Genomic DNA, 27977 nt, shown 5'->3' with positions numbered 1-27977 from the left:
CCGCCCAATCACCTTCTTTGTTTTTCACCCGCCCTGTGAGCGTGGGAAGAGGAAGGCCTCACCCCTTCCTTTGACTTGCTTGAATACCGAATTTGGGTTTGGGGCAATCGCGACAGAGGATCGCTGGGGCTAGTATGCGCCGTGCGGGGCCTTGCCTGGCCTCGGCGCAGCACCAGCTCCTCCGCATCCTCGTTCCCCGCTCGTTCGGCCAGCTGTGGCCTAACGCTGTTGCCATAGCAACCGGAGCCTGCCAGGGCCTGGCAAGTATGGACGAAGCGCTAAGCCGCGCCGTCCCGCCGCTGCCGCCTTACGAGACCCGGGAGAAAGCGGCGGCGCCGGCTGGGGCCGCCCTGGAGCAGCGCGGCGCGGAGTTCATGCGCTACTACCGCGCCTTGGAGAGCGGCAGGCCGAGGGCCGAGCTGCTGAGCTGCCTGGCGCGAGACTTCGGCGTTGAGCACGGCCGGGTGGCCGAAGTGAGCGGGAAGGTGCTCCGGCTGCTACAGCAGCAGGGGGAGGCGACGGACGCCGCGGCGAGGGAGCACGAGCCCGGCGCCCTCCTGCAGGCCGAGGACCGGCTGCGGCACTACCTCACGCCGCGCTACCGGGGCCTCTTCCAGCACCTGGGCAGGCAGGAGGGCGGCCTCCGCTTCCTGGTGGAGCTCCGCAAGGACCTGCTCGAAGCCCTGGCGGCCAGGGAGGCCGAAGGGCCGCACGTCAGGGTGAGCCCCGTGTGTGTGTGTTTATTTTTACTTATTAGGATATATGTAATTGTGATTAACCAGAGGTTTTTATTATATTAACAAAACGTTTCAGTTTCCGCCTTCATCAGCTGCTAACACACAAATGCTGTTACCAAGGTGGCAGTTATAGAGCTTTGAGGATGGAATGCTCAGAGGGGCTTCATTTGCAGAAGCTAAGTAGTGGTGGTACTGGCCTCCAGGTATATATATATTGTATTCAACCAAGTACTACTCGGAGTAGGCTCACTGAAAATGAATGAACCTATGCAAGAAGACAATAAGGGATGCTAAAAAAGAATTTGAGGAGCACATTGCTAAGAACGTAAAAACCAACAACAAAAAATTCTATAAATACATTCAAAGCAGGAGACCATCTAGGGAGACAATTGGACCCTTGGATGAGAAGGGAGTCAAAGGTGTACTAAAGAACGATAAGGAGATTGCAGAGAAGCTAAATGAATTCTTTGCATCTGTCTTCACAGTGGAAGATATAGGGCAGATCCCTGAACCTGAACTAACATTTGCAGGAAGGGATTCTGAGGGACTGAGACAAATAGTGGTAACGAGAGAGGAAGTTCTAAGCTTAATGGACAATATAAAAACTGACAAATCACCGGGCCCGGATGGCATCCACCCGAGAGTTCTCAAAGAGAGCTATTGCTAGTCGGGCGGTATATAAATTTAATAAATAAATAAATAAATAAAGAACTCAAATGTGAAATTGCTGATCTGCTAACTAAAATATGTAACTTGTCCCTTGGGTCCTCCTCCGTGCCTGAGGACTGGAAAGTGGCAAATGTAACGCCAATCTTCAAAAAGGGATCCAGAGGGGATCCTGGAAATTACAGGCCAGTTAGCTTAACTTCTGTCCATGGAAAACTGGTAGAAAGTATTATTAAAGCTAGATTAACTAAGCACATAGAAGAACAAGCCTTGCTGAAGCAGAGCCAGCATGGCTTCTGCAATGGAAAGTCCTGTCTCAGTAACCTATTAGAATTCTTTGAGAGTGTCAACAAGCATATAGATAGAGGTGATCCAGTGGACATAGTGTACTTAGACTTTCAAAAAGCGTTTGAGAAGGTACCTCACCAAAGACTTCTGAGGAAGCTTAGCAGTCGTGGAATAAGAGGAGAGGTCCTCTTGTGGATAAGAAATTGGTTAAGAAGCAGAAAGCAGAGAGTAGGAATAAATGGACAGTTCTCCCAATGGAGGGCTGTAGAAAGTGGAGTCCCTCAAGGATCGGTATTGGGACCTGTACTTTTCAACTTGTTCATTAATGACCTAGAATTAGGAGTGAGCAGTGAAGTGGCCAAGTTTGCTGATGATACTAAATTGTTCAGGGTTGTTAAAACAAAAAGGGATTGCAAAGAGCTCCAAAAAGACCTCTCCAAACTGAGTGAATGGGCAGAAAAATGGCAAATGCAATTCAATATAAACAAGTGTAAAATTATGCATATTGGAGCAAAAAATCTTAATTTCACATATATGCTCATGGGGTCTGAACTGGCGGTGACCGACCAGGAGAGAGACCTTGGGGTTGTAGTGGACAGCACGATGAAAATGCCGACCCAGTGTGCGGCAGCTGTGCAAAAGGCAAATTCCATGCTAGGGATAATTAGGAAAGGTATTGAAAATAAAACAGCCGATATCATAATGCCATTGTATAAATCTATGGTGCGGCCGCATTTGGAATACTGTGTACAGTTCTGGTCGCCTCATCTCAAAAAGGATATTATAGAGTTGGAAAAGGTTCAGAAGAGGGCAACCAGAATGATCAAGGGGATGGAGCGACTCCCTTACGAGGAAAGGTTGCAGCATTGGGGGCTTTTTAGTTTAGAGAAAAGGCGGGTCAGAGGAGACATGATAAAAGTGTATAAAATTATGCATGGCATTGAGAAAGTGGATAGAGAAAAGTTCTTCTCCCTCTCTCATAATACTAGAACTCGTGGACATTCAAAGAAGCTGAATGTTGGAAGATTCAGGACAGACAAAAGGAAGTACTTCTTTACTCAGCGCATAGTTAAACTATGGAATTTGCTCCCACAAGATGCAGCAATGGCCACCAGCTTGGATGGCTTTAAAAGAAGATTAGACAAATTCATGGAGGACAGGGCTATCAATGGCTACTAGCCATGATGGCTGTGCTGTGCCACCCTAGTCAGAGGCAGCATGCTTCTGAAAACCAGTTGCCGGAAGCCTCAGGAGGGGAGAGTGTTCTTGCACTCGGGTCCTGCTTGCGGGCTTCCCCCAGGCACCTGGTTGGCCACTGTGAGAACAGGATGCTGGACTAGATGGGCCACTGGCCTGATCCAGCAGGCTCTTATGTTCTTATGATCGCTGTGCCTGTTGATTTAAAGGGATCTAGTCTCTGAGTTAGAGCTTCACGCAGGTGCGGGGAGCCTGTGGCCCTGCAGATGCGGCTGCATTACAACTCCCACCATCCCTGGGCATTGGCCCTGCTTGCTAGGGCTGATGGGAGTTGTAGTTCAGCTGCATCTGGAGAGCCACAGGCTCCCCACACCTGGGTGGCTGGAACACACATTGTATACCGCTTACCATTGCAAATAAATTTTGAAGCCATTTACTTTTAAGATAGATTTTTTTAAAAAAATAGGGGAAGAAACACGCAGAGAAAAATATTAAAATCATTTCAATAAGAGGCCGCCATGGTTACAGGTATCAACAATATATGGTTGGAAGGTATATGTGGTGTGTTAGTGTGTAATGGGGAAGGTAGGCAGACATCCACTTCAGCCCTTACCATAACTTTTTATAAACCACTAGGCATGCAGAGAGAGCCAGTGTGGTGTAGTGGTTAAAGTGCTGGACTACAACCTGGAAGACCAGAGTTTGAATCCCCACACAGCCATGAAGCTCACTGGGTGACCTTGGGCCAGTCACTGCCTCTCAGCCTCAGAGGGAGGCAATGGTAAACCCCCTCTGAATACTATTTACCATGAAAACCCTATTCAGAGGGGAGCCATAAGTCAGAATCGACTTGAAGGCAGTCCATTTCCATTTTTCAGGCATGCAGAAATTCAACAGGTCAAATGTCAAGTTGTTTGGATTCGTTCTCTGCTTTTTAAAAATAGCAGATGTTATCAAATATTTATCTTTCAAACATTCTTCTTCAGCACTGACAAAAGAAAGGACTCTTGCACAGCACATAGTTAAATTATGGAATTTGCTCCCACAAGAGGCAATGATGGCCACCAACTTGGATGGCTTTAAAAAAGATTAGACAAATTCATGGAGGATCAGGGTATCAGTGGCTACTAACCATCATGCCCATGCTGTGAGTTCATAACCGGAAGCAGTATGCTTCTGAATACCAGTTACTGGAAACCGGGGTTTGTGTGTGTCCTGTTGCACCCAGCCTCTGCTTGCAAGCTTTCCATGGGCTTCTGATTGGCCACTGTGAGAACAGGATGCTGGATTAGAAGAGCCTCTGGCCTGATCCAGCAGGCTCTTCTTATGTTCTTACGCATTTTAACTTTGGATGTTGTATTTAGGGTCCTTTTGATTTTATGTCTTACTTTGTATTTGAATTATTTCCAAATTCGTTTCTTGTAAGCCACCCTTAGAACTTTATCTCAAGGAGTGGCCAGTACATGTGAGCAAGAAATAAATAACCATTTATTTCAGAATAATCCTGTGAAATAAGTAAGGGTGTCGTGTCCTCTTTGTTATTGTTATAAATAATAAATAAATTGTGGCTAGGCCATAAGTTAACGTGTGTTGAACTCCTGTCTCGGCTGTTCTCTTGAACCTTCTTCAAGTCAGTCTGTTTGGGTGACCCCAAGTTTTAATGCTGTAGGGCAAAAACTGTTGGGAGACAGTATGCATAAGTGGGGAGAATGCTGTTGCAGTCATGTCCTACTCTGGGCATCCCATATGTATCTTGTTGGCCAGTGTGAACAGGATACTGGACTAGAGGGGATTCCTTTGGCCTGGTCCAGCTGAAGGATAATGTTGGGGTGGGAGGTGAACAAAGCAAGAGTGCAAAGGGAGGTGTTGGTGGCTTCTATCTCCTTCCCTGACTAATGACTCAGGAAAGTCTAAACCTGCATATCTTCCTAGATTGCGCCTTCTTTTTTATTAGGTCTGTTTCCATGCTGCTGTAACCAGATACGCTAAAATCAAGCAGGTGATGCCTTTCCTAGCGCTTCATGCCATGAAGAACATAGCCTGCTTTGCATTTGTGTCAGGCTACTGCTAAAAAATGTGAGAGCTAGGCCAGTAGAAATAGTTGACAGCCTGACAACTTACGGAGATGTCACGAGGCCTACCAGTTTCATTTGGATTTGGGGGGAATTAAGAGTAAGGCAGCAGAAGGTGTTGTACTTCTTCACCCTGCTCCTTAGCGCATTGTCCCGGGAGTAATGGTTATCCATTTGAATTACGTTTAGAATGGTAGCCTTCCTTGATGTGATTGCATTTAGGAGTGGTCCTTTAGGTGCAAATAAGTGTAGGTGGTGAAGGAACTGTGGTTCTGTGTAGGAGTGGGAATTTTGACACTGAGGTGGGGTTGGGGAGTTTGGGGTATAGGGAATGAAACACAGTAAGGAGATCCTTTGTGATAGGATGAGTTGCAGCAATAGCTCTCTTCAGGTGTTCAGACCTTATGCGATGAAGGAGAGGACCGGGATTAGTTGACTGCCCCGCCTTCATCACCTTTAATGTTTTGAGAAAGGAACGTCAGTCATGGGGAGCCTTCTCTTCTACTTGAAAATCAAGGTTCCAAGTTTTGTGGGTAGTCTGCATGAGTATAGCGGGCTCCCCACCACAGAAGTTCCCAACACAACAGATATGGCAACAGGTGTGGGGGGTGTGGAGCCAACAGGGTTGTCCCTGGGTGTGGCCTTGGGGACGGGAAGACAACGGAAAAGGATTAAACCGTTGCCTGACCGCGATAATGGACTGGATGAGAGCTAATAAACTGAGACTCAATCCAGACAAGACTGAGACACTGTTGGTGAACGCCTTCCCTGCTCAGATGGTGGATGTGCATCCTGTTCTGGATGGGGTTACACTCCCCCTGAAAGAACAGGTCTGTAGTTTGGGGGTCCTTTTTGACCCTTCCTTGTCTCTTGAGGCTCAAGTGGCCTCGGTGGCACGGAACACGTTTTACCATCTCCGTTTGGTAGCCCAACTACGCCGCTATCTGGATGGCGACGACCTCGCCTCAGTTGTTCATGCTCTGGTAACTTCGAGAGTGGATTACTGTAATGCGCTCTACATAGGGCTGCCCTTGAAGACAGTTCGGAAGCTTCAGCTAGTGCAGAATGCGGCAGCTAGACTATTGACAAGGACCAGTCGGTCTTCGCACATAACTCCTGTTCTGGCTTGCCTGCACTGGCTACCTGTTTGCTTCTGGGCGAGATTCAAGGTGCTGGTTATGACCTATAAAGCCTTACATGGCATGGGACTGCAATACCTGGTGGAATGCCTCTCCCGCTATGAACCTACCCGCTCACTTCGTTCAGCATCTAAGGCCCTCCTCCGGGTACCAACTCATCGTGAAGCCCAGAGGGTGGTTACTAGATCTAGGGCCTTTTCTGTGGTGGCCCCCGAGTTGTGGAATAGCCTCCCCGAAGAGGTACGCCTGGCGCCTACATTATTATCTTTCCGGCGCCAGGTAAAGACCTTCTTATGCTCCCAGGCATTTTAATCATTTTAATCTTTTTATCTTTTTAATCTTGTAATACTAATCCTTTTATCATCTTGTATTTTGTTTTCATTGTGTCTTATATGTTTTGTGATTTTATTATTTTGATGTATGTATTTTATCCTATTCTGTTTACCGCCCTGAGAGCTACTTGCTATGGGCGGTATATAAATGCAACAAAATAAATAAATAAATAAATAAATAAATAAATAAATAAATAAATAAATAAACAAATAAATAAATAAATAAATAAATAAATAAATAAATAAATAAAATTAGAGTGGGAGAAGTAAGACATTGTTTCAGGAGGATGGGAATTTTTAGTAATCTGATACACATTTGTTCCCGATATGTTTGGAGTGTTAGACCAGAGTGAGTTAGGGTATATAGGGGAAAGGTCGCTCATGTAATAAGCAGAGGAAAAATTGTCACATGGTTGTGTACAGTGTCTGATACTCCCATAGAGTACTGGCAGACGCTTTTACCAGGACAAAGTTCATGTGTTGGTGCCAAGATTCTGTTTTCAGCTATATCGGATCAGCACATGATGTTGATGTGCTAATAATATACTTGACATTGGTAGGGAGTCCTGCCCTGCAATATGAAAGAAGCAGTAAAACTATTTCTGCACTATCCTTGGTGTTAGGCAAGATGTGGCCCATGGTCTGGATTTTTAAGAAGTTTGGCCACAAATCCTGTTGAGAGAAAACGTTTTCAGAATGCTTTTATACAAGACACTTCATATACCTGGGCCATTTTTGTTTCTGCGTCAGTCTCTGTGTTCAGGACCAGGGGGGAAATCTGCTTTGTACACTACAGCTAATACCTGTAAGAAATGAGCAGTTTAGATTACAAATATTACATGTCTAGTTGAGAGGAACAATGGTCAGACCGCACAGTCCTCCGGCCGCCTTCTGGTTCAGAGAATCCAAGAATAGTAGCGTTGGAAGGGGCCTATAAGGCCATCAAGTCCAACCCCCTGCTCAGTGTAGGAATCCAAATTAAGCATACCTGACAGATGATGTCCTTTGTCAGTGGCAGGCTGGCAGTGAATACTGATCCCAGGCCACCTTAAGATTTGACAATGACATTGAATAACATGGCATTCTTTTACATGGCTGATGCCTGCAAATGCTGCTGCTTTCTGAAAGTTTGTTTCTGCTGCCCAGAAATTGGAACCTATTTTCTCAACTTACCTCATTTGACTGCAGCTCCTCCCAGTTAACCAACAGCCATTCTATTTATTTATTTATTTTATTCAGCTTATATCCCGCAAACAGATCTCTGGGCGGCAAACATAGAAACATATACAATAATAAAATTACAAGATCAATATAACAAATATAAAAGTACATCATCTAAAATACCAATTACAACATTTACATAAATAACTTAGATTAAAATGCCTCAGAGAAGAGAAAGGTTTTAACCTGGCGCCGAAAAGATAATAGTGTCGGCGCCAGGCGTACCTCCTCGGGGAGACTATTCCACAATTCGGGGGCCACCACTGAGAAGGCCCTAGATCTTGTTACTACCCTCCGGGCCTCCCTATGGGTCGGGACCCGGAGGAGGGCCTTCGTAGTAGACCGTAGTGTACTAGCCGGTTCATAACGGGAGAGGCGTTCCTGCAGGTATTGTGGTCCCGCGCCGTATAAGGCTTTATAGGTTAATACCAACACTTTGAATCTGGCCCGGTAGCATATTGGAAGCCAGTGCAGGCGAGCCAGAACAGGTGTTATATGCTCAGACCGCTTAGTTCTTGTTAGCAGTCTGGCCGCCGTATTTTGCACTAGCTGTAGCTTCCGAACCGTCTTCAGTGATTCTAGGAGATGCCAGCAGCATTCTTATGTTGCACTTGTATGTTGCAGCCAGGGCAACAACAAATATAGGTGTAGTTAGAGTCAGTGACTGTTGAGGTGGCCTGTTGTGAGTTCTGGAATCCTCATGGATAATCCCATGAGCTGCTACAACAGTACAGCATCTCATACATAGGATGAGGCCATCAACAATAATAGCTTCCACACGCTTGTGACATTTATTTATTCTCTCCCTTAACGGTGCTACTTCTATCCAATGCATGACTGAGTATATTGCAATCATAAATAAAATTGTTTTGGTCATCAAGATACAAGTGCTGTTGGGATATGACTGAATTATATGTTTTTAGCCATGATTTGCAGTGTTCATTTTGCTGGTCTTGCTAGCGTGACCGAGGCTGAGGTCATCTGAGCCCTACTACTCATGATGAGCAAACTGTCCTAGGCAGCAGTAGAACTACAACCTCTTCCTATAGCTCTGCGAAAATAAGCAGAATCATTGAATGCTGCATTATGTGAATAGTAGGGTTTCTATTGAGAGAGCACACACATCCCTCAAAATATGGATGAATTTGTATTCAAGAGTGGTATTCTGAGGTTAAACAGTCAGCAGGATCAAGAGCAATAGCCCACAGAAAATGACTAGATTCCTTAGTGACTAGTTGCTAAGGAACAGTAAATGTCTTCCTGCAGAATTTGTGGAAGATGATAGATACTTGTGACCTAGGTGCAATGCTTCTATTCAGGCATGTCTACCAGCAAAAGTTCAACTGCAGACTTATGGTAAAAATAATTTCCCTGAGAGTATAAAAAATGTACTTTGGTAGCATGGAAGACAATCTATTTTTAAGTACCAAGGAGATCTTGCTTTGCTTTCAAGGTGTGATGTGCCCCAGAGCTCCTTTTTAAGTCTCATGGCCTATAAAGCTTTAAGCATCTCTGTTGTCAAAGCAATAGTGAACCATGTGGACAGCACAATAATATTGTTTCTAAAAATGGTCTTGACACCAGTATCTAAGCAGCTGGGGCTTTGCAAGTGAAGTGTGGACTGTAGAAATTCTAGTTAGGTATATATAATATAGAAACAGTCAAGAGGGGATTCCACTGTTATATATATTTCAATGAGGACAATGGCTCTTTGCATAGAATGCTTTGAAAGTTAACAGCTTGAAGTTGTAATTTTATAAATTGCTCATTGAGGTTTACATGCGTCAAGGAAACTTATATGTGCTATTACACGCCATTATAGAGGTTGGTGATAATTTAAAGCAGAGGTGGCTAACTCCTAGTTCGGAGGCATGATCCAGCCTCAGACATTTTTTTCTGGCCCCCTGAGACCCTTCCTATTTTGGTGTTGGCAGCTGAAAGAAAAATAATAAAGTAGACACACTGCTGGGGTGGGCAGAGTGCAGAACCCTAATGGGGAGGCAGATAGCCCCCTCCCTGGTCATTGTATTGATAATTTGATGACTGGAGAGTGGACGGTAATTCCCTCTCAGCTGATGTACATGGATTAGCAGAGTGGGGGTCTTTGTGACTGTGTGTGTCCTGTGTATGTGTTTGAGTGCAAAAATGTGTGGGAGATAGTGTGGGGTGGCCACACCCACTTTTGACCACACTCAGTGCTGGCGTGCAGCCCCCAGAGGGTTGGCTAAGGTTGAATACAGCCCTTGGCCCTCCAAAATGTTTACAGAGTTAATTTGCCAACATGCAAAGAGTACGTGCAGTCTTGCCTCTCTCTCCCTCCTCCTCTGCCAATTGAAATGGCATTACAAGCTAGCTCTTAAAGCTCCTTATTTTTCTGAAAGAAACTTGTAGCATGAAGAAGGAATTGGTGTTGCATTTCTAGCGTGCTTTTGACTCTAGAATGTGTGACGCTCGTCACCATAATACTCCCAAGTTTTTCCTAATGGAACTTGAATAACTGCTTTAATTTTCCTGCATTAAGTCGATAGTTTTCAACTAGGGACCTCTATTGGGGGGGGGTTAAGAGAGGGGCCACAAACTTTCTGGGGAGGAGAGGGTGCTGAGACACAGAAAATTCCCTCCTTTTCGTTAAACCTATCAAGAATTGGTTGGCTTGAATGTCTCTTAGCAGAGGACTGCCACTGATTTACAGCTGCTTGGTTCTGCATCATCCCCAACCTAACTTGGGGGAAATGAGCCTGCTCTTTTGTTGTAACTAAGGTTCCCAGTGCTTGGTTTTAGGAAGTGGTGAAATATATTATCTTTTAATGCAGGAGTAGGGAACCTCCGCGGCACAGAGTGGTAAGCGGTGGTAACGCAGCCGAAGCTCTGCTCACGGCCGGAGTTCGATTCCAATGGAAGGAGGAAGTCGAATCTCCGGTAAAAGGGGTCGAGGTCTACTCAGCCTTCCATCCATCCGTGGTCGGTAAAATGAGTACCTGGCATATGCTGGGGGGTAAAGAAAGACTGGGGAAGGAACTGGCAAACCCACCCCATATACACGGTCTGCCTAGTAAACGTCGCAAGACGTCACCCTAAGAGTTGGAAACGACTTGCACTATAAGTGCGGGGACACCTTTACCTTTAGAGAACCTCCAGCCTGCAGGCCAATCTTGACCTGCCACGGGGTTAAATTTGGCCTGCATAGCGATTTTCTCCCTTAGCCGTTTTTGGAGGTTCAGAGAAGAGCACTGGGCTGTTTGAAAGCCCTTTGCAAAAGGACTTTCAAACAGCCCAGTGCTGTGCTTCGAAGTCCTGTCAGATTTGGCTTACCAGGGTGGAGAGATAAAAGTCTGGCCCGCCATTCAGAAAAGGTTCCGTAACCCTGTCTATGACTCTTTATGGGGAGTGGTGGCAACACCTGCAGTCAGTCCAAATAACAGAAACCAGACATGTGCTGTGCTGATATTGTTTTAGCAGAGAGGAAGCAGCATTATTAAGACAGTTGATATAGTTCATATAGTCAGTTTAAATACGTTTGATTTACTTTGCAATTTTAGTGATGTTTCCTGTAGTAAATCATTTTCTTTTGCTTCTGTTTCTGTGACTATGTGAAGTACAGCAACACTTTGCAAAATCTACACTAAAAAACTCCACAAACAATTTGTGAAATAATGGCACTGACTGTTCTGCAGAATAGACATGAGGAGTGTCTCAGTTTGCACAAGATAAAACAGTGGGAGGTGAAATGTATTCTAGCAAATTTCTCTGTTTTTAATTGACCATCCCCACTTTCCTTAAGTGAAATGGCTTAAGCATAGGAGGCTGAAAACATGCATCTTGGGCAGGCCGAGTTTGTTTTCCAGTAGCTGGAGCCATTGCTTAAGAAGCAACATACGGTAATCAGTCTGATTTTACATCAAACAGCAGCTTCAGATTCAACTGTTAATGCACCCAAACTAGAAATAGAATATAATCACCAGTTTAAAACACAAAAGGCTGTCTTCACCATCATATGACATTGACAAATAAAAAGGCTTTGAAATTAATAAAAATAAATTTGACACAGATTTCTAGGAAGAATAATGAGAGAAATAATTTTCTAGGTTAGATTCTTGAAACAATAGTAACACAGAAAAGAAGCAAAGTAAGAAGAACACCAACAAACATAAAAAAATGTAATTCTCCATCTTTGGAAATGTAGTGCTGATTGCAGGTGTTGCCACCATTCCCCATATGCTCAGAGGCACATGTTACCAAATTATTCCAAGCTATACAGGAAGTGGATTGGACTGTGATTGTGTTTGCATTTTTACACATTTGTAGGGCAGTACAATATCTCAGAGAGGAGGTCAGGTCTCCTGCTCCCCTGGTGCATTCACTATAGCTGCCCAATTTCCCTGCTTTTTAAAGTTTGATAGAAATATTTGTTGGCTGTAGGTACGTTCTCGTATTGCAAGGTTTTTTGCCTATTAGTGAATTTTCTCTTAGTGACTTGGAGTTGGTAGATTTAGAACTATAGTAGGTTCTTTCTCCCCAACATGAGTTTGTCTTGTCTACAGCAGATGTGCTCTGAAATTTTGTTGATTTTTGTGGAATGTTTGGGTGCTTGTTCTGGCTTTTCCATTGCAAGGCAAAGATAACACTTCCGTTGGTCAGATTAGGAGTCTCTGAACTTTTGGGGCCCCTTGGCACATTTGGAATTTTGAGAGAGTGTAGTGGGCACCATCACAGAATGAGAGATGTGGTCTTACTGTCTCCCAGGCAAAATCTCATAGAAGGCAATTTTTCTTCCTTCCCCAGACAAAACATCCATTTTACAAAAAGACACATTCTCTTTGCTATTCCATCTGTTTCCTTCTCTTCCTACAATCAATCATGCATACATAGATCCGTTTCTCTCCTTCCAGTCCTGGCTGCTCCATTCTTTCTCTCTCCTCAAGTTCTGGATGCTTCAGTTTTCATTCTTTCTTCCCCCATTAACTGCCTACTTCCCTTCTTGCACTGAAACCTATGGCCAGCTAATGGTATCTCCTCTCTTTGGAGTCAACCTGTCCTATTGCTGGTAGAATCCAATTAGAACTGTTCTGTCTCTTCTCTCTGCTGGTGGCATCCAATTAGGAGAGAGAACAGTTCTAATTGATCACCTCTCCACTGCCCAATCAAAACAATAGAAAGCCCTAAGCAAACAATGCAGGGGAACATAAAGCAAAAAATTGTGTTGCCATTATAATTTATGATCTTGTCTGAATTGAATTAAAAAGCTTGGTGGCCGCTCTGGTAGATCACATTGGGAACCATGGGGTTAGATTTATGTGGGGTTTGGGACATTCAAAACATTCTTTCTATACTGAAAGTAAAGTAGAAGACTTGAGCTTTCAGATATTGCAGTTCTGAAATGAGGGGGTTAACAAATCTGATTAAGGGACACATCAATTTTTAGGCTTAAATAAAACTTGTGCGAATCTGAATGAAGAGCTGTTCTTTAAGAGCCAATATATAAGCACTGACTTTTGTTGCTTTGGTATCTTCTGGGAAAAATAATTAATTTAACTAATGTCATGGATGGATTACTGTAGAATGCAATATGTCTGTGGTGTATACTGCTTGGAGCCAGTGTACTAATCTAATAGTGAGCATAGTGTATTAAAGGATAAAATGTTGTTTTTGATGTAAAAGCATTCATTTTGGATTTTTGGAAGTAATTATCTTGGCCAAGAGAGAACTCTCTGATGTATGCGTTTAAGTACTTCATTTTTTATTCTTCTACGAGCATTATGGCAGTTGTCTGTGCTTTGCTGAGGTTGTTCTGAGATCACAGTTCATGAAAAAGTATTGTGCATTTTCCAATAAAGTAGTGAGATGTCTTGAGCATTTTGTAGAGGTAACCTACCTCATCAGTTTAAAGTCTGGTCGAATGGTCATTTTCTATATGCATGATTCTAAACAGTATTTTCTTGACACCCCCAATCAATTTACAAACAAATTAATTTGCAAATACTTAGTTTAATCCCATATATATGGTTTTAAAGAATGTTAAGCATTTTATCTGTATGATAGCAATATTATCATGCAACAAGGAAGGAATTACAATCTTGCAAGAAGGATTGTTAGCTCCTCTCTGTTCATCACTGGTCTCTGGTCCTTGGTAACTCCAATATTTTGCATTTGCTCTTACAATTATTTAGTCTCTTCCCCCCACTCCCCACCCCCATTTCTTTGGTCAATTTGTTTTAAAGCACGTACTTCAGTACAGCAGTGCAGTGTTGGGGAATGAAACTCTGGGGGATTCTTTGGAAGCCAGTAACTGACTGCAGTAGAAAATGCTCCCAAGGTCAGTCGAACCATAAATTGCTGCAAATTCAAGTACCAAGACAGGCAGGAGAGCTTTTTTTACTATTCTTCCCAAGAGGTCAGATTGCATTGATGCTAAACCCTCAGCAGCTGATGTCCCTGTAGTGCAATGGTTCTCTAACTGACTTGCAAGGAATGATAACTTGTGGCAGCTGTCATTTACTACACTGTTCTTTGGTAGGTACCTTTATTTCTATAAGCAGGCACTTTTGTATTGGTTTTAAAAGGTTTTATTCAGTTTACATCCTGCATAACAGTCGAAAAATATCTCACTGTGCCAGAGGCACTTACAAGAGGGTCTGCCAAGGTCCATCCCTTACTGTGTGATGTGATTTCATCAATGTGAACGGGGCCACAACTGCAGGATCTCTTCATCTCCTTTTCACCACCCTCATATTCTACAAATGTGTCAGAGGTAGGGGGCATAATTTTGCTTAATCCTGCTTACATTGGCTTAAACTGCACATTAGAGCTCATCAGCTGTTGGCTAGGTTGGGGTAGCAGGCTCCCCAGGCTGCTTGAGAAATACTAGTGCAGAGATCAAAGCAGGCTCCCCCCCCCCCTTTTTTTTGAAGGCTGCTCTCTAACACATCAAGTTGTGGTAGACTGTATCACATTTAATTTTGTTTAAAATTTCTATCATGCCCTTCATCCAGAACACTCTGGGAAATATTTGTAGACAGCCTGTGACAGACCATTCGGCTGCATTCTGTTGAGAGAGAGAGAGTCATTGCCAAAACATGCAAAACATCTGAAGTGAGGTTGGTGATGAGTAGAGAAAGAGGCCTGCTCATTTATGGCACTCCATTTATGGAGCATTCACCTGGCAAGTCATCCTTCTATGCATCAGGCAAAGACCTCTCTGTTCTTAAGTCTTCAGCTTTAGCCCTCTTTAATATCTTACTTTTTTAATCTGTTGGATTTTAAAAATGTGATTGTGACTTTACTCTGAACTGCTGTATGAGATGACATTTAAAGAGTAGCATCCAAATACCTAAAATAATACATTAATCAATAATACTTATTTGAGGGAAGACTTGCCTTTATAATTTATGATGAATATGATGGAAAACTAAAGATCTAATCCTATACACACTTACCCGGGAGTAAGTCTTGTTGAACTCAGTAGGGCTCCCTTTGAGACAATATGTATAGTTTTGTGCTGTATGCAGCCCTCTTTGCTGTTATGAAATAATACCATTATGCTGCTTCTATTGCTGAATTGTTGAAACATTTTCCCCACTCTCTTTATTTCTAGGAAATGAATGGAGTGTTGAAGAACATGCTGTCAGAATGGTTTTCCACAGGATTCCTAAACTTAGAACGAGTTACGTGGCAGTCTCCTTGTGAAATTCTTCAAAAGATTAGTGAGTAAGTGGCAAGTATTGCTGGTGTTTTTTAGAACGTTCAGTCATGTACATGCACCGATTCAAGGTTGCATTGCTGTTTTGATGACAAAACACCTGGGAGCAGGTGGGGGAGAGGGCTTTTGTGAATGTCTGTCCTTTGTATTAAAATGTAATTGTTATTTTTTTTTCTAGTAGTGAAGCTGTGCATCCTGTTAGAAACTGGATGGATATGAAACGCCGAGTGGGATCGTATAGAAGATGCTATTACTTTGCCCACTGTGCAATACCTGGCGAGCCATTGATAGTTTTGCATGTTGCACTTACAGATGAGATATCCAGCAGCATCCGGGTATAGTTGCTCAAATTCACTTGTGGGTGAAGGCAGCATTATTTCTTCAATTTTGGTTGCACATTAATCATCAGACCTTGAGCTTGTGGCTGTATGGCATTTCCATGCTCTCTTGGAAATAAAGTACCTAAACATAATCAAGCAGTATTTTCGTAGGGGAGAATTAAAACAAATGTCTTAATGCAATCTTTCAAGTAATTTCACACAAAAAATTATTTTGTGAGCATGTTAAGTAGCCCACCTTTCTGTGCTAACTTCTTTTAGTTATTTATGGTCTATTAGTAGTAGCAGCAGTAATAATAATATTGTTAATGCAGTTTCCATGCTTGGTCATCTGGAGCCAGTTGTTGCTGTCTATAAGTGACAAAGGCAGTGATTAGCCTATCTTGGTACAGTTTCCTAGTACAGTGATTCACAAACTTTCCCCCCACGGATCACTTGAAAATTGCTGATGGTCTTGATGGACCACTTAATGATTGTTCTGCCTGTTGCATCAATTGCAATGTGCTGTGCTAGATGCTGTGTATGTTTTTTAATTGGGTTATTATTGGTTCTTTTATTATGTTGTATTTTATTGAATTACAATTTGCATTCCATAGAATTCAAATTGTAATACAGTCAAATACAGCATAAAAAATAAGCAATAAAATACAGTTAAAAATCAATATGAATATTTAATGTGAACATGCTGTGGACCAGATGAGTGAAGCTGATGGACCACTGTTGTTTGGGAACCCCTGTCCTAGGTGTTTTAAGAAAGGATCTGTCTCTTACTGTTTTCTTTAGTAGTCTTTTTGAAAAACCATCTACAGTAACAAAGCAGAGAGTATATGTGATATCCAGATTGGCTGGCCAATCTCAAAGTAGGTTTGCATGCTCCTTTTTACCATTAGCAAGCCCGAATGCTGCATCACAGGCTGCTTTTGAAACTCCAACATGTTTCAGAAGCACAGCTAAGTATGCAAAGCAAGTTCATAGGATTGTGGCCCACCTTGCATTCATTGGGTTATAGAATGTGAAACTGTTGAATTTCTATGGTGATTGCTGTTACTAATAATGTTTAATCTTTCTGTAGGCCATAGTGAAGGAGATTCCCTCTCTAGAAGTGGAGGATCTGAGCAAAATTACCACTGCAATTTTCTATTCAATCAGTTTGACTCAGCAGGGCCTGCAGGGTGTGGAGCTGGGGACATACCTCATCAAGCGAGTTGTTAAGCAACTGCAAGTAGGTGTAAACAACTGCCATCCGGTTATAGAAGTAGAATCTAATCTGTATGTTTCTTTGTTTCTTTTAGTGCTCTTGTACTTGAACTGTAACACATAGGTAGCTTCTTTATACAGAGTCAAACTGTTAATCCATCTTGCTCTATCTTGTCTACATAGACCTACCAGGAACCTCCCTGGAGTGAACCTGGCACCTTTGGCAAGCAAAGTACATGCTTTACCACTGAGCTTTGGCCCTTCCCCCAAGGCAGTGGTGGGGAACCTCCAGATGGCAGGCCTAATTAAGCCTCAGAGGTTTGCCCGCTAGGCTGTTTGAGACAAACCGTGTTCACCTTTCCCAAGCCAGACATCAGACAGCATCAGGACTGAGACTAAGTCACAGCTGTCAGGAAGGAGAGTCTGGAGCTCACTCTTACACGCACTCCCAGTTCTTCCTTTACATCCTCAGCTGGAATTCAAGCCAGGGATGCAAAGGAACTTGAAGACCACATGTGCAAAGGGTAAAAAGGAAATTGTGAGCATGCTTACAGTGTGCTACCAATTCATTCCTTTGAAGTCAAGTCAGCTGACATCATGCTAGCATCAAATGATTAACAGGTCACTGGCCCCACCAACCTGTGCCTGTAGTCCATGGGGCAGCTCAGGATCCTGTCATCTGTCTGGATCCTGTTCTCCATCTCTGCCATAGAAGCTCATATGCAGAAGCTCTGTGGATGTAGCTCTGAGGACAAGTTCTAATGTAACATCTGGTTAATGCATGTGGCACTCTGGACTTTTACAATTCAAAAAGATATCTCTGTGGTACAAGTTGCTTAAAAGAAAACCTTCGCAGTTTCTCTTTGTCCATCACCTCAGTGCTTGCCATGTAGGGTTTTACATCCTCTTGCTTCTAAGCAGCTAGAATAAAAGATGTGTTTTAAATGTGTATATGTGTTTTTAGGTACTGTAAACCGCCCAGATAGCTTCGGCTATGGGGCAGTATAGAAATAAAATAAATAAATAAAAATAAGTTGCATGGTGTAGTGAAGTTATTAATTAATTTTACATTTACTTAATTAAGAGGAGTTGGGTAATATGTTTTCAAGAAAAATCTTCCTATTTGTTTTAGCGATAAAGAAAGTGTTCACAATAGTGCAACAGTGGCCTAATTCACGTAGCAAATGAGGTAATAAATCTATTCTTGGACTGCACCACTTCAGATTATAGATACTGGTGGTGGTGCGTTGAATAGTTTCCTATTTTTTTAAAATCCATATAGAGAACTGATGCATAGACATGGTCTGAGAGCACATGATCCTGCCCCCTTGCCTGAAGCTAAGCAGGTCGGGGTGGTCAGTGCCTGGATGGGAAACTGCTTGTGAACCCCATGCATGTTGCCTAGAGTTCTATAATGGAAGAAAGGTGAGAGATAAATGTACTTTATATATGTCGGGAAAAAGGCTGGTCTAGAACCCTATTGCAGGAAGAGTGCGAGTTTACAAGTTGTTTACAGTCCAGAAACAGGTTTATTACCATATCTGATGTGTGTGAACTAGGCCTATCTCCATCCTGTAATTTTTACTTTCTTTGGAGAGAGAGCATTGAAAGTTGTCCCCTTATTGTTGAACCTATTACTTTCATTTTCCTTTCAATCTCTGTGTAAAAAGCGGCCAACCACATCTACAATCCGAATTGAAAACTTGATTAGATCTTTTCATTACTGGGCCACAAGGTTGCTCTTTCATTACTCTTTTTAGTAATGAGATGATGAGTTAGAAGCCCCAGTTTGTAGTGGTTGTGAATATGGTCTGCTGATGGTGTGGTGCATCCTGGAGGTAGGAGGAGGGGTATCCTGTTATCGTTCAGGAGACAAATATCCCACTACACAAAGAGCTCAAAGAATTCCCCAAAACTAGCAGTGCAGTGTTCACACTAATATAGTAGCTCCCAGACTTCTGTTCAGAGACTATTTAGGATGAAGTCACATAGTGGAAGAGCTAGAAGGTGACTTTCCCTTCCTCATGTATGTGAAAGGTGGCATTTTGAAAGAGCCCAAACACGGTAGGATTGTAAGGAGCACGTCCTGTATGTACGTATGTACATACGCATGCCTTAACCTTAGTTTAAATCAGACACTTAAGAATTTGTCTTATTAAAAGTGCAGCCTACTCATTTAAATTCCAAACTTATTTACTTGGTATTGCTCCATTTGCGGGGGTTCATTCCTATAGATATTAATGTATTGTAATACATTTCTTATGGCTGGGTCTGAAATACCCTTTGGGGAATAAACAATGTGGAGAAAATAAGATATATCATTATTTGCTTTGTTTTCTTTCATCTATTTGATTAATTCCAAATCACTTAATTTCAAGCTTCTGTAACTTTTAATTTCCCAAGAAAAAGTGCATGTTAATTTATTGCCATATCTGAATGTGAAGACACAGACTTTGAGCTTTTGAACTGCAGTGGCAAAAAAATTAACCATTTGAACACCTGAGTTACATGTGAACTTCAGTAACTATGGGCCAGTTTAAGAAGAGAAAACAATAACTGGGACACGTGTTACCAACAGGACTAGTAAAACTGAGTTAGAAAAGATAGTGTTTTGCTGCAATTTGTTTTCTAACTTCATTTTTTTAAAATTTGCCCTAGGATTCTTGCAAAGTAGTGTAAGATAGTTGAGGGCTCAATTAACATCAGCAGAATTGAGCAATGAGACTGTTTATCTGACTCAATGTAAAACAGCAGATTATTCTATTGCTAATAAAGATTAGTTTCATACAGAAAGTTTAATCAACTTTTCTATTGGAGTATTTTCAGTTTCAGGATTTTTTTTAAAAACTGCCCTCTTCTGCAGTCATATTATACATGAATAGACTTTTTGAACTACCAAGTTAAGGTCTGAGTAACTGGCACAGCTCAGTAAGAGCTAGGGACAAGTGTCTTGTCAAGGAAAAGGGACTTTTGACCTACTTTAGTTGCCCTTGCTTCTTTAAGGTGTTCATCCCTTTATTTAGTGTTTGGGGGGTGGGGTGAGTCATGGCAGGGAAACCCACACCAAGCTGTTTCTTAAACAGCAGAAAATAAGGAACGTATAATCTGAACGTTTAACATTTTGCATTCTAAAAATACTTAAGTTGTGGTTTTCTGCATTTTTTTAAATAGAATCTCTCCCTAGCCAAGTTCTGTTGGACAAACTTTGAGGAAGTAAATACAGAAAAAGGAAAACTGTTCCTTAGCGCAGATCTCCACTTTGATTAACTTTGGGCACACAAAGGCTCCAGTAACAAGATATATATGAAATTATTAATCATGTTTTTGGAGCCTTTTATGTGCCCCAAGTTAACCACAAATGTGCAGCTGCTTGAGCTGCCAAAGGAATGGGATTACCTAAGACCCTACACCTTTTTAAAAACTTGGCCATTCTCCAGTTAAGAATTCTTCAGTCCTTTATTCCAGCTTGCCTTCACTTTAACCCAGCCTTTCCCAACCGGTGTGCCTCCAGATGTTGTTGGACCACAACTCCCATCAGCCTCAGCCATTGCCAATGCTGGCTGAGGCTGATGGGAGTTGTGGTCCAACAACATCTGGAGGCACACTGGTTGGGAAAGGCTGCTTTAACCCAATGTGATACTTCTGCATGTCAATGCCACTGTAGCCTCAGACACAGCATCTCGGCTGTCACTCTTCATAAAAGTAACTGTAAAACATCAGCTATCAACAAGTTATGCAACTAGATCAGAAACAGTGCCTAGGATTGGGAGCATGCAGTCATTCTTATAATTTTTTTGTGTACAACAGCAGGCTACAAATCTTGATTTCTGTTTCCTTTCCCAGGCATCAGCAGAAATGTGCTTAAAAACATTGCAGAGCATCTGATAAAGTGAGCTCTACCCGATAAAAGCTTATGCTACAATAAATTTTAGGCTGTAAGGGTGCCCTGAGACTATAAGTGTTAAATGTTTGCAATGTGCAGGATCGGAGCAACAAGCCAAGCTTATTTTGAAGAGTTATCCTGTCTGGTGAGGCTGTTGGCGATTACTGCTTTAATCTGTAATATTCAGGATAACTCCCCAATACAGGCTTTGTTTTTATGAGTGAAAAATTGTGAGATTGCTTCTTTTTTCCCTTTGGCTGGGCTCATGCAATGCACTGTTGTTTTAGATGAGTCACCGATAATAGAAAGGAATCTGCAACCTTCTGCAGAAGCAGCAACAAAATAAACCCAGCATCTACTTCTTAATGGTGTGTGGGTTTCTGACAAGGAAATAAACATTAACAGATATCTACCAGCAACCCTGGAAAGTAGCACATCAATTTAGCAGCAGCATAAATGGCCATGCTTTACTGCATCTATTTATTATTTTCCTCAGGAACTGGCCACATAAGATAAGCTTCTAAACTTAGCCATTCATCAGATAGGAGATACTACAAAAACTGGGTCATTCTGCCAATTTGTCTTATTTATTTATTTTATTATGCTTTTATACTGCCCCATAGATGAAGCTCTCTGGGCAGTTTACAGTAACTAAAAACATTAAAACAAATACAATTTAAAACAGATCTTATAAAAACAATTTAAAACACAATTTAAAAATTTAAACAGTATAAAACACATGCTAAAATGCCTGGGAGAAGAGGAAAGTCTTGACCTGGCGCCGAAAAAATAACAGTGTTGGCGCCAGGCGCACCTCGTCAACAACATCATTCCATGATTTGGGGGCCACCACTGAGAAGGCCCTCTCCCTTGTTGCCATCCTCCCAGCTTCCCTTGGAGTAGGCACCCAGAGGAGGTCCTTTGATCTTGAATGTAGTCTACGGGTGGGTTTGTATCGGGAGAGGCATTCCATCAGGTATTGTGGTCCCAAGCTGTGTAAGGCTTTATAGGTCAAAACCAGCACCTTGAATTGAGCTTGGAAACATACAGGCAGCCAGTGCAAGTGGGCCAGCATCGGTTTTATATGTTCGGACCGTCTGGTCCCTGTTACCAATCTGGCCGCTGCATTTTGCACAAACTGCAGTTTCCGAACCGTCTTCAAAGGCAGCCCCACGTAGAGTGCATTGCAGTAATCTAATTTGGAGGTTACCAGAGCATGGACAACTGAAGCCAGGTTATCCCTGTCCAGATAGGGACGTAGTTGGGCCAACTGAAGTTGGTAGAAGGCACTCTGTGCCACCGAGGCTACCTGAGCCTCAAGTGACAGAGATGATTCTAGGAGAACCCCCAAGCTACGAACCTGCTCTTTAAGGGGGAGTGCAACCCCATCCAGGACAGGTTGGACATACACCATCTGGTCAGAAGAACCACCCACTAGCAGCATCTCAGTCTTGTCTGGATTGAGCCTCAGTTTATTAGCCCTCATCCAGTCCATTGTCGCAGCCAGGCACCAGTTCAGCACATTGACAGCCTCACCTGAAGAAGATGAAAAGGAGAAATAGAGCTGCGTGTCATCAGCATACTGATGGCAACACACTCCAAAGCTCTGGATGACCGCACCCAACGGTTTCATGTAGATGTTGAACAGCATGGGGGACAGAACTGACCCCTGCGGAACCCCATACTGGAGAGTCCAGGGTGCCGAGCAATGTTCCCCAAGCACCACCTTCTGGAGGCAACCTGCCAAGTAGGAGTGGAACCACTGTAATGCAGTACCTCCCACTCCCAACTCAGCCAGTCTCTCCAGAAGGATACTATTGTCGATGGTATCGAAAACCACTGAGAGATGAAGGAGAATCAACAGAGTAACACTCCCCCTGTCTCTCTCCCGACAAAGGTCATCATACAGGGCGACCAAGGCTGTTTCCGTGCCAAAACCAGGCCTGAAACCCAGCTGAAATGGATCCAGATAATCGGTCTCATCCAAGAGTGTCTAGAGCTGGCCCGCAACCACTCTTTCCAGGACCTTGCCCAGGAATGGAACATTTGCTACTGGCCTATAGTTATTAAGATTTTCTGAGTCCAGGGAATGTCTCTTCAGGAGTGGTCTCACTACTGCCTCTTTCAGGCAGCCAGGGACCACCCCCTCTCGCAGAGAGGTATTAATCACCTCCCTGGCCCAGCCGGCTGTTCCTGCGCTGCTAGCTTTTATTAGCCAAGAAGGACAAGGATCCAGCACAGAAGTGGTTGCACGAACCTGTCCAAGCACCTTGTCAACGTCCTCAAGCTGCACCAACTGAAACTCATCCAAGAAATCGGGACAAGGCTGTGCTCTGGATACCTGGCTTGATTCATCTGCTATAACACTGGAGTCTAAGTCCTGGCGGATGCAAAAGATTTTACCCTGGAAGTGCCTAGCAAATTCATTACAGCGGGCCTCAGATGGTTCTACCTTGTCCTTGGGGCCAGAGTGTAATAGCCCCTGAACAATTCTGAAGAGTTCTGCTGTGCGGCAGAGTGATGATTCGATAGTGGCAGCAAAATACTGTTTTTTGCTGCCCTTACTGCCCCTAAATACAGCTTACCATAGGCACTTACCAGTGTATAATTGCATTCCTCAAAATAAAAGAAGCACATGATTGCTTTTTTATCTGCACCCCCACCCCAAATAGAATCTGCCTTAATAAATTATGCTGAGGTTTACTTTTTTGTTTTGTAAACAAAAGAAACGTTATTAAAAAACCCCCATCAAGTTCCACAAGTGGGAGAGTGCTGTTGCACTTATGCGCTGTGTGTGGGCTTCCTAAAGGTATCTGGTTAGCCACTGCGGGAACAGAATGCTGAACTAGATAGGCTTTGGGTTTGATCCAGCAGGACTCTTACGTTCTTGCAAGGCACATTCATGGCAGGCAAAAACTCCTGGAGGAATCAAATCTTGCTAAAATGGAACAGCTTTTTGCGTGCAACCTAAACAGCAGAACTTTCTGTTCTGCTGATGAAAGTCTAGGACTGCTAATGATACCTTCTGAACTCTGATGGATGGAGAGACCAGGATTATGGCCTTCCTTTCGCTAAAGAGAAGGGAACCTTGAAATTCCTCTGGCCATTTCATTTTTGTCAAGAATCCCTTTTCCTTTAGCAACAAGGGAAGCCTTTTTTTTTTTTTAAGAAGGTTTTAATTGTCTGATTTTGAGGGATGTTCTGCTTCTCATTTTGTAGTGGATCCCTCTCTACCTCACTGAACCTTGCCTTCTTTAGTGCCAGATCAACTGAGAAGCTTGTGCTTTTAGACAAATTAATTATGTATCCAGTCTGCTAATTTTGTATGTGGGTTGGCATTAAATCAAGTAATCAGTTGTCCATTTCCAAGAGTATAGTTGCACTTGATTTTGTGTTTAGAATTCTTCCGGATAATGCAGATATTTGGGGTTTCCTCTGCACTGGCCTTAAACCTTTGTAGGCACGTGTGACCATTCAGCAAAGTTCTGCTAATTTACTTTATGGCTTTGCTGGTCCCTGCTCAAAACCCAGCAACGGCGGGCCACCAACACAGGGCTTTCCCATTTCACCCATGTAGACTGCTGCTCTTATAAATATTCTATTCAGGTTAGGAGTAACCTGTCAAAAAGTGCTGGTTTTTTTCAGCTACAAACTAAGGAAATACAAATGCTGCTTGCCTTAATTCCATGTCTAGATGGGCAGGGCTGAGATCCTTTATTCTCCCTACTTCTAGCTTCCAGTCACACTGCATGTATAGATGTTGCCATGAATCCCTTCAGATTCAAGTCTCTATTGTAGGGTGAATGCTACTCTGAATCTTCTGTGAAATGTGCCCCCCCCTTCCATAAACATCCAATCTGGAATGAATAGAGACATTGGCCACATTCACACCATACATACGATTCACAGCATACCACTATATTCTACTATTATTCCACTTTCAACAGTCATGGCTTCCCCCAAAGAATATTGGGAAGTGTAGTTTGTGAAGGGTGCTGAGAGTTGTTAGGAGACCCCTTCTCACAGAGCTGCAATTGTCGGAGTGATTTACAGTAAGTCCCTCTTTCCAGAATTGCAGCTCTGTAAGGGGGAAGAAGGGTGTCCTAATAACTCTCAGCACTCTTCACAGACTACACATCCCAGGATTCGTTTTGGGGAATCCATGATTGTTTAAAGTGGAATAATAGAGGAATAAGTGTGTGGTGTGAATGTGGCCGTTCTGTCTCTGTAAAGGATGGTTGGCAGTGCCAGACTGGTACAGCTATCCTGTTGTTCAACAGATTTAACCTGCTGATAACAGAAATATTTTTTGTTCCCAAACAAATTGGTATCACCTTTATAGCGGCCCGAGAAGGAGTGGTATCTAATAACTGAGAGAATGGCTGATCAAGGTTTTATAGTATCGAAACTACCCTGCTGGGAGTTTAATTTACTGCCAGAATCTTGGGATCTTGATATGTTGGCAGAGGATATTTATTTCATTAGGCAGAAATGAGAGATGAGGGGTTCTTATCTTAAATGTTTGCCTACCCGGGTGGGCATGTTTTTCAACTGTGTTCTGAAATGAAGTTATAGAAAGGATATAAAACTTGTATAACAGCATGTTTTTGACTTAAGGTGCCATTCTGCTCATTTAATAAAGTGCTGATCTCAAACCTGTTCTCTTTGCTGATTTTAAGAATAGCTCTGATGAGTTTCTGGAAAACCTCACTATCTGTTCTTGTCGTTGAAGTCCTTATCCAGATGAACCTATAATCAAAAATAATGGTTTTTCTTTTTCTTTTTAATCTAAAAAAACAACAACCCTCTGCAGGTGGATTTTCCCCAGATCAAAGTCTTCTCTACCCTGTCTCCTATTCCGGGATTCACCAAATGGCTTGTGAGCCTCCTTTCCTCACAGTCCAAGGAAATGGGCAGATGTGATCCCTTCACAGATCCTGAATACCTAGAAATCTCCGAGATCACGGGAGATCCGGCTGTTGAAATTCTAAAACGCCTCTTAACGAACAATGAATGGGTGAGGTCAGAAAGACTGGTCCGAGTTTTACAGCAGCCGCTTATGAGGCTGTGTGCCTGGTATCTGTTTGGAGAAAAACATCGTGGCTATGCCCTTAACCCAGTTGCAAACTTCCACCTTCAGAACGGCGCAGTGTTATGGCATCTGAACTGGATGGCTGACACAAGCCCCCGTGGCATCGCTGCCTCTTGTGGCATGATGGTCAACTATCGTTATTTTTTGGAGGACACTACTACCAACAGTGCCGCATATCTTGGAACTAAGCAAATTAAAGGCTCAAAGCAGGTTCTCTCCTTGGTGACTCAGTTTCAGCAGAATAGCAAACTCTAAATAAATAAGGCAGCTTTAAGGAGCAAATACCTGGTTTAATTAAATGAATGTCTTGTGGTGCTTGTACATAAGAAGAGGGAATGTTGCTGATAAAACCAGCACATGCCATCCCTAATCTCGTCAGGATTCAGTATTGAACTGTCAGGCTGTTCTTGTTGCCTTGACATGCTTTGCCAGAAAGGGAGAGTATATTTTATTGTGGATGATACTTCCTGCAAACTGAAAAGGCTGGGTAAATTCTACTTAGTGAAGTGGCAAGCCAGTGGTGACTCCTGTGAACTGTGTGTTGTCCCTAACCTTGCTCACCAGATCAATACCCATGCTTAATCCACGTCTTCAAAAGAGACACAGAACACCTGAGTGCTCTGACACATTAAAAGGAGAGGGAGATCAATACCAGAGTTACTAGATAAAAGGGACAAGTAAGGAAAGGCTTTTTGTCCAAGTGCACAAACAAAACAGCATCCTCTAGCACTTCTCCAATAAGATGTTTATTTTACACACCCTTCCCTGTTGTTCTGTGCTAAAACACTTTGATCAGGCCATCCATTTTGGCACAGCACAGAATGCCCACCACCAAGTTACAGCTGTGCCAGGTTGTTAGCGTGGAAAGACTTGTGTGTGTGTGTGTGCGTTTTGGCTCCATTTCGAGTGCTGCCCAGAGAGCAGATGTGTGAAAAGGAGTGTATGCAGCTTTGGAATAACTCCAGCTTATGATTTCACAAGTGAAATCAACAGTTCAAAAACTGAAGAGAATAACATGTTGTAGAAGGTCTTTATAACATTTTCAGACTTGTTTTAAACATAAATGATAATTTTAAGTTGCAGATTTGTTTATTTAAGCACATTACATTTTAATTGCAAGGTTTTGCCATGGAAACAGGCCTTCTCTCATTCATATGGTGCAGTTAACCTGACAGCTAAGTTGCCAAAGGAATTTGATTCTGTTATATGGAATCAATCTTGGTACCCTGAAGATTAGAACTGTGGATTTGCTGAAATTAAGGCTGAGAAAGAGCAGGGGAAGACAGCCTGGAATCTGTCTCACAACACTGATATTTTAAACTGGGTATGTTAGGGATGTGTGGCCTTTGATTTAGCTGACTTCATACAAGCTGGATTCTGAAATTCAGTCTCAATTTAATTATTTTTCAGGGCATATTGCCTACATCATTTCCATGACACCCAAGCCTCAAGAACACTTGAACTGCCACATTCTTAACAGTGTATAGTCTGCCTTGTTCTTGGGTCTATTTTCCCCACCCCTCTTTCCTCAGTTCTGGGATCCTCCATACACCCTTCTTTTCTCTGCCTTCTTGTTCACTTTACACACACACAGGCCTGGTTTGCACGTAACACTAAGCTATTGTATATTAAGCTATTGTTAAACCATGGTTAGTTTCATTGTCTGAACTCTGTTCAGCGGCTTGACTATGGTTGGCTTACTGCCAGTGAACCATGACCTGAAACAATGTTTAATGTTGGCTCACAAACATTGCTTTGATTTAGCTTTGCCTTGGCATTATGTGCAAAAATAGAAACCTTCCTTAACCATGGTTTAGCCATACCAGATGCTCACCTTGCTATGCAGGCATGAGGCTAGAGTAGGTGGAAAGCAAATCAAACTTTGAAGAAATAACCATGGTTTGCTTGTTCGGCTGTAGAACAACTCATAGTTTATTAGAACACACAGTAGCTTAAGCCATTTTAGCATTATGTGTGAGCACACAGATCCCTTTATTCCTCTGGGTCGGGTGGGCTTTCTAGCTTTCTTGTCTGTCTGGACATCTTGGCCAACATTCTGTTGCTGGCATTCACTCTGAGCAGTTATAATGTTTCGGTTCCATGGCAACACAAAGCTGTT

At 42.8% G+C, this 27977-nt stretch overlaps 1 protein-coding gene across 1 annotated transcript; it reads left to right on the top strand.

Annotated features, from left to right (window-relative positions):
- MLYCD (malonyl-CoA decarboxylase) lies at positions 1-26157 on the top strand. Its single transcript, XM_061593887.1, has 5 exons — positions 1-719; positions 15244-15356; positions 15527-15683; positions 16759-16908; positions 25580-26157. Exons 1-5 carry the CDS (start codon positions 135-137, stop codon positions 26111-26113), a joined length of 1539 nt encoding a protein of 512 aa, XP_061449871.1. The 5' UTR covers positions 1-134; the 3' UTR covers positions 26114-26157.
- Positions 26158-27977: the final 1820 nt, after the last annotated feature.

This window comes from Rhineura floridana, chromosome 13 (assembly GCF_030035675.1).
Source record: "Rhineura floridana isolate rRhiFlo1 chromosome 13, rRhiFlo1.hap2, whole genome shotgun sequence".
In the NCBI taxonomy this organism is placed as follows: domain Eukaryota; kingdom Metazoa; phylum Chordata; class Lepidosauria; order Squamata; family Rhineuridae; genus Rhineura; species Rhineura floridana.
Note: the sequence above shows the minus strand (reverse complement) of the source record. Positions and strands in the feature narration are given on the sequence as shown.